We start from the raw sequence: 7370 nt of genomic DNA, 5'->3' as shown, positions 1-7370 counted from the left end.
CTAATAATAAGAAAGCCATTAGGACTCTGTTGCCTGTATATGCAAATCTTTACTCTGCCTCCTTGGTTGTGTGTTTTCTTTCATTTATAGCCTATTATTGTAGTTCTGAATGTGTTTAATTTTTGTCTAACTAAAAAAGTTAATGTTGACTAGCATCCGCCACTGCTGGCGCTGTTCTGTCTTCCAGCGGTGTGTGTGTGTTTCTAGTCAGGCGGAGAGGGCGCCTAAAAGAGGTCCTTTTTTCCTGTTGACGTGTATGCTTGTCAGCGATATGTGAAACTAAACGAAACGGAGGAAATAAAACATTACATAACTTTCCTTTAAATACTTTTAACCTTGTTTTTAGTGGCGTCCTTAAACCGTCACTGAAGATGGAGACGCTTTACCATCAGACCAATAAGTGAGTTTGTTCACACTGCTGATCATTTAGCTTATCTTACCAGTAAACAGAGCTGTTTAATGCTCCGATATCAAAGTCTGACCGTTTCCATAAGTTCGGTGTATACCATATTACACATAAAAGGCTCTTTGAAATATGTTGTTTGGAAATAGAATATAAGCTGCTTTCGTCTGGCAGCATCTGATGATATTATAGATTCCTCTTTATACTTTCTGTTTATGAGTCTTAGTGATGTGTTTCGTTGATATTATGCTTTCATTGCGGTCTGTCAGCTGTTTTAATTCATTAAACGTGTGGTTATAGTGTAAGTAAGGTAAGGCACAGCTTGTATAATGCTATTATCTGTCTGACATCCACAGGGCCCTGATGTGTCTAAAATGTATTCTTTGAATAATGACTTCCAATGTGCATTTAATCCCCTCCCTCTTCTCACTTATCCATGTCTTTAACTTTAGACAAATCCAGGAGGTTCAGTCTCACATGGGAAGACTGGAGACAACAGACCGACAGTCAGTCCATTGTAAGTGTGTCTGTGTGTCTGTGTGTGAGTGTGTGAGAATAAAGATCCTCAATCCCACAGAGACAAGAGGATTCAAATAGGACACATACTCCAAAACAAAATGAAAATTAGAGCTGGGCAGTGTGGTTTATGAATATGAGCATTATCCAAAAGCAGTTATTCCATATTAGTAGTCCCTGCTTGAGCTTGTCTGTTTCAGGCCCTTAATTGAGATTCAAGATTCAATGGACAGTCCAATTATTAAAGAATACAACACAGAAGAATATATACATAAATATAGCTATGAAAGAATGAAATAAAAGTAAACAATAAAAATATAAGAAAAAAATATAAATGGGTATTTAATGAAGGGTGTAGAACCACCAAAATGTCAATATTTTAGCACTACATTGATTGTGAAACATGTTTTTGGTCTGCCCAATTTCTAATGACATGAGACAATATTGTTTATTTGGACCAACTTTGAGGGACTTATTTTGTAAGATGGACCCAGAAACACAATTTTAGAATATTTTATGGACTTCTGTGTATATATAAAAAGTTGAATAATAAAAAAAAATAAGTTTTTGTTGAATTTGGATCTGCCATTAAGTAGTCTTTGAAGCTCATATGTCAAGAAACTTAAATACAACCAACCATTTCTATTAACCTATAGTATTAATTAATGTAATTACAAGATTATCCTATTTCCAGCTGTTTGTTGATATTTAATTGCTATATATGCTTTATTATTTTGAAACTCATTAAAGCACTAAGAAAGTGCAGGACGTCACACCAGCATTTCTCAAAAGAATTGTAAACCTATTTGTAAACTGTAAAGTAGTATATAGAGACCATCTGAGCCCATGGTTTATCTGTTTAGGGCCTACAGTGCTTTTGGGAAACCCATCAGAGATCAGTTAGCAGCTGGCTTAGGCTTTATTTACACATGTATACTGACATCCACTACAAGTTGTCCACGACCTGTGATTTCAGGGATCATATCGCCAAAACCTGTAGACCCCTGATATTTTCCATTGGTGATTGGATAATCCAGTTATCAAACCACATATAAACTGGTTAGAGTATAAACTGGCGCCAGGCAGCGTCATCGTGGTGCCACTGAGCAGCTGATTGTTCTGGAGAGGTGGAGCTTCTACAGAGAGCCAGGCTGGTGCCATGACAGGAAGGACAGGGAGGAGTGATGGGGTGGGGGCATAGAGACTCATGGAGTGCTGCGGTGTGTGAGAGTGTGTGTTTGAGCTGGTGTTGTGGCTCTTTGGTGAGTCTGAATAAGATAACTGTCTCCTACCAATACTGGTGACATCATAAGAGCTGTCATAGGCGGGAAGGATGCATAACGCATGCATAGGTTTGTCTGTGTGAGAGCAACTGTGAGATTGCATTGTCTCAGAGGGTGGAGGTCAGGGCAGACTGCATGTGTGATAAAACTTTCCCACCAGTCAGCGGATCTCTCCAAGGAAGCGCCACTCATTCCCAATCAGCGGATCTGCTTGTCAATGCTTGATTCTCTCTCTGCCTGATACTTTCTGCAGCTTAGTGCATGCATGTGTTATAATTAAATAAATGTCTTCGTCTATTTCTCTTACTTTCACATTAAGATTACTTTTATGGCCATCTAACACTCATTTAATATTTAAAAGAGTTTAATAAGCTTTTGCATATCTATGTTTTTGTACTGTGTAATGTTGTGATGCCTAAATTCACTTGTAGCAATTAAAATATTACATATATAAGAAATTAATACTTTTATTCAGCAAGTATGCTTAAACTGATGTAAAGCGTAACTGATACTATGCATAGCTGCTAATCATCATAATATAATGATTTCTGAGGGATCATGTCACACTGGATCACATGAGTAAATTCGATTTTAAAATCTATAAAAAAACAAGTCATTTTAAAATGCTGTAATAAATGGCAATAATAAAATGCAGCCTCGATGAGCATAAGAGATTGCTTTCAAAACCATGAATAAATCTTACAGACCCCACACTTGCATTTCAGTTGAAGTATTTTGTTTTGTACTTGATATATGATTGTTATTTGTGTACTTGTTTCTGACTCTTATGTCTTCCCGCAGTACTTGAAAATGAACTTCAAGCAAGAATTGACCAGATCTTTAATCAGCTGGAGCGACTGGAGATACTGGCCAGTAAAGAGCCACCAAACCGCCGGCAAAACGCCAAACTGTGAGTGCAGCAGTAGAAATATCCACTAGTGCCTTATTGAATCGTGCAAATGTCCAGTCCTTGTCTTGATCCGAGGTTGTTTTTTAGGAGGATAGGCAACTGAAGCAAAATATCCTTCCTGTCAGAAGATTAAATTGGGATCCAATTTGATCTGTAATAATTAACCAGAGTATGTGGAAGCTGTACTATAGTATTGGTGGATAGATGGCTACCTAAACGTTGTAGGTTCAAAGATCAGGGGATTCATGAGCTTCAGCAGTCGTCTCTACCATCAAATGAGTTGCTCTGTCCTCGTAGTAAATACATAATGTAAGTTGTTTTGAATGAGAAAGCCTCTGCCAAATGAAGAATGATGTAACGTGATGTGAGGTGATGAAGGTGAGGAGTGTTTGTGTTGTATGCGCCCCGTGGCAGTGGGATCCAGTGAAAACATTCCGTCTGCAGTCACGTCATCAGCAACATTCCTGCCGTGTGTGGCAAAGCCTGGCTAAAGCACTGCACAAACACACCTGAGGCCAGCACACCTGTTACACTCACTCACTCACTCACTCAAGAAGCAACGGATATCGTAAAGAACAGACGTCTTTATGACAGTGTGTGTGGATGATCTCTAACACACTATACAGAAGCTTTTCACACAAGTTTAACAATATGAATTCTAGTTCTAGTTTGTCATTTATTTCTGTTCCAACACCCTACATGGTTTTATGTATTTAGTGTTCAATAAGGAGTTTGTCTGCTGGCCCAGTCATATTTAAAAAAATATTTTATATAATTTTATACAAGAAATAGCAATATGATAGTTTTTTTAATTATATAAATAATAGTAATTTTTAAATAATAGCATGTGTATATATAAAAACTGAAACTATTTTTAATAAAAAAATCAATTAGACTTTTAGCAATGCTATCATTATTAGAATTATTATAATGATTAATTGCATAATATATAAATATATATATATATAAAATATGCTCCAAAAGTATTGGAATTGAGGCCAGTTTCTTATTTTTTTTGCCTTAGACTGAAATTTTTTGGGTTCGACATCAAAAGATGACTATGGGCCTGTTTACACCTGGTCACTTCATGCGTCTTTTCTGATTGGACACCTATCTGATTGCGAAAAGATCAGGTGTAAAAGTGTAAATGGAAACGTTTTAACAAATCAGATATATGTCTGATCAACGAAAATGCATGAAATGACCGGGTGTGAACAGGCCCTATAAGACAAGAGATCAACGTTTTATTTCCAGATATCTAAATTTGGATCTGATACACAACTTAAAAGATTTTTGAACCCACCCATTGCTCATGTTAGCAAAAGTATTGGAACAGATTGACTTAAACAAGATTAAAGTGAATAAGACTTTAGTTGTAAATATTTAGTTGCAAATCCTTTGCTTATATATATATATATATATATATATATATATATATATATATAAGGATAATTGTGATTATATGTGATCATAATTAAAATATTATATATGACAATTAAAAAAAAAACATTTTATTGTTAATATTTTTTTTTAGCAATGTGATATTTAAATAATTGTTAAAAAATAAATATTTAATAAAAGATTTACATTTTCCATTAATAAATGAATGCAAAAAAAAAAAATAATTTATTTATTTATTATAGTTTTTTAATTTTTATTGATAAATAGTTTTATGATTTGCAATTATTTCAGGCTGTGGTTCTAATAACTGACCTGAAATGATTTTGCATTAGCCCAGAGCCTTTGTATTGTTGAGCCTTGAGTGGAGTAAATAAAATGCAAAAAGTTTTATTCCAACTTCATTTTTGGCTGTTGTTGCGTGTGAAACTTCCTTCTGTATAAACGAGCAGGTAGTCTACAACTGTTGCATCACCCAACAAGGCCTGCGGGCTGCTGTGTGGTCTGAAAGACACTCACTGTGTTTTTCTTTTTACAGGCGTGTTGATCAGTTGAAGTATGATGTGCAGCATCTCCAGACCGCCCTGAGGAACTTCCAGCACCGCCGTTACGCTCGCGAGGCTCAGGAGAGAGAAAGAGAGGAGCTCTTGAGCCGAAGCTTCACAACAAACGTCAGTAGACCACACACACTCTTTCTCCATCACTCATCAGTTTATAAACGTATATCACACTACAAAGAACACATTTTGATTTCTGACAGTGCTGTGTGCTTTTTTTGTGTAGGATGCAGACACCTCCATCCCTATTGATGAAACCCTGCAGTTTAATAGCAGTCTGCAAAACGCTCACAGAGGAATGGACGACCTGCTGGGCTCCGGCTCCAGCATCCTTAACGGCCTGAGAGACCAGAGGAGCACGCTTAAGGTGTGTGTGAGACGCAACACAACACAGGGCGGATTCAACTCTAGACCAGGACGGGAAAGTTTTCCATTCTCTTATCAGGGTGTTTCTAAAAATGTCAAATACTGCTCCACTGATTGGTGATGGCTGATATAACACTGTTTAATGATAGCCAGGAATAATGAACACAATAATTAACTGAATCTGGTTTATTTTAACAGTAGGTGTTGGAGTGTGAAGTCAGCATTATTTTAGGTTGATTTAAATACTATTATAATAGTTATTAATATTTTGATTTAGGCTTCATTTGATATTTTAGTTTTTCTTATAGCATCTCTGATTTTGCTTTTGTCATTTATTAAATTATTTTACATCATTTATCTTCTTTTATTTCTGTTTTAATTTGAGTAATCTTAGTATCTCAACTTATTTTTTCAATTGATCGCCGAGGCAACATTTCAATTTTTTTTTTCATCAAATGTTTGTTTTATTTCCACCATTTGAGTTCAGGGAAACGTCAGTGTAGCTAACAGTGACGCCACTGGGTTTGAGGTCATGCATGCACACACAGACACTGACCGTGTGTTTCCAGGGAGGAGCGTGTGCTCTTCCTGACGCTCCTCTGATTATCACAGAGCGTGAGAAACCGTCTCTGTCTGCGCTTTTGGGGAAATGGGGATTGATGTGTACCTCAGATATTTTACTAAGTGAATGAAAGTTTATCTGTTGCTCACTGTTTTCAAAGAGACAAAAATATTATTCGAAAACTGAATTTCTTTTTTTTTTTTGAATTCGAGATTTGTTAACTTTTTTTTTTTTTTAGGGTACCCATAAAAAGATGCTGGATGTGGCAAACATGTTGGGTTTGTCGAACACGGTCATGCGTTTCATTGAGAAAGCGAGCATCGCAGGACAAGTTCATCATGATGGCTGGAATGCTGGCTACTTGCTTTGTCATGTTCCTGGTGGTGAAATACCTGAGCTGAACTCTCCCAGCTTGAGCCGACCCCTGCTGCTCGATGGCGTCAGTGCTTCATTCCGGTTTCATGCCACATGCATCACATCTATGAAAAATGCACAGGTGTGCTGAAAGAAAATCACAGAACTGCCTCTTTGCAGGATGACTGCCACTCTTCAACATCACAAACCTGTTGTGTCTCAAAGTCTTTCTTCTTTAAATGTGTTTTAAAGACATTGAATCCTTTCAGAACTTTCCTCTCAGCTAATTCAGAAATAAGCAGCAAATTTGTCTTACTGCTCTTTATTTTAGAGTCTAGACTGAACTAAAACCTTTATTTCTCGTCTGTATTATTGAAGTATTAGAGCAAATAATTATTATAGACATTTAGATTTAAAATGCATAATGGTTAAGAATTTGTCTGTTATCTTGCTCTTCATTGCCACCTTCTGGACAAAAAAAAACTTAAATATTTGGTTACTCAGTGCTCAGTTGTACTGTATTGTTTATAATGCTTCTAACCTGTAAATACAAATTTCTGTGCAATAAACTCAAGTAGCATCCAGCTGCCTGAAATGTTAAACTCTACACTCGTTTCATATCATTAAAGTGTGAGTGTGTATGCCTGGATCTAGGCAGGAGCCACAGCCTCCAGCAAACAGGAAATGAGACGTCTTATTGGACATCTGCTGCATGGATCTTGACGCTGTATGCGCACATTCATACATGGCTCAATACCCCAGCAGCATAATCCTCAACAATATCCTACTGCAAAAGTCAACATTATTTCTGTCTTTGCCAGTCATGAAATTGAAGTGTTGACCAAGAGGATAAAATACTATTATTGAAAGTTAACAAAAAGAGTATCTCATGCACCTCTTTTTCCCTGTAGTCAATGTAGCAAGACTTATTTATGCAGCTATAAAAACTTACTATTGACCAAACACTGATTTTAAGGTCTTAAAAACTCCCCTCATTAATCTGTACGGAGAGGTATTTGAA

The 7370-nt window shown here is 36.5% G+C and overlaps 1 protein-coding gene across 1 annotated transcript; it reads left to right on the top strand.

The window, feature by feature from the left end:
* The first annotated feature begins 228 nt into the window (after positions 1 to 228).
* LOC113075606 (Golgi SNAP receptor complex member 2-like) lies at positions 229 to 6432 on the top strand. Its single transcript, XM_026248288.1, is given in 7 exon segments — positions 229 to 400; positions 856 to 920; positions 3004 to 3112; positions 5049 to 5181; positions 5294 to 5434; positions 6234 to 6305; positions 6307 to 6432. Coding segments are annotated over 7 exon segments (639 nt in total). The 5' UTR covers positions 229 to 371; the 3' UTR covers positions 6397 to 6432.
* Positions 6433 to 7370: the final 938 nt, after the last annotated feature.

Source organism: Carassius auratus, unplaced genomic scaffold (genome assembly GCF_003368295.1).
Source record: "Carassius auratus strain Wakin unplaced genomic scaffold, ASM336829v1 scaf_tig00017267, whole genome shotgun sequence".
NCBI lineage: Eukaryota > Metazoa > Chordata > Actinopteri > Cypriniformes > Cyprinidae > Carassius > Carassius auratus.
The sequence above is the reverse complement of the archived record's forward strand: the minus strand, read 5'-3'. Positions and strand labels throughout refer to the sequence as shown.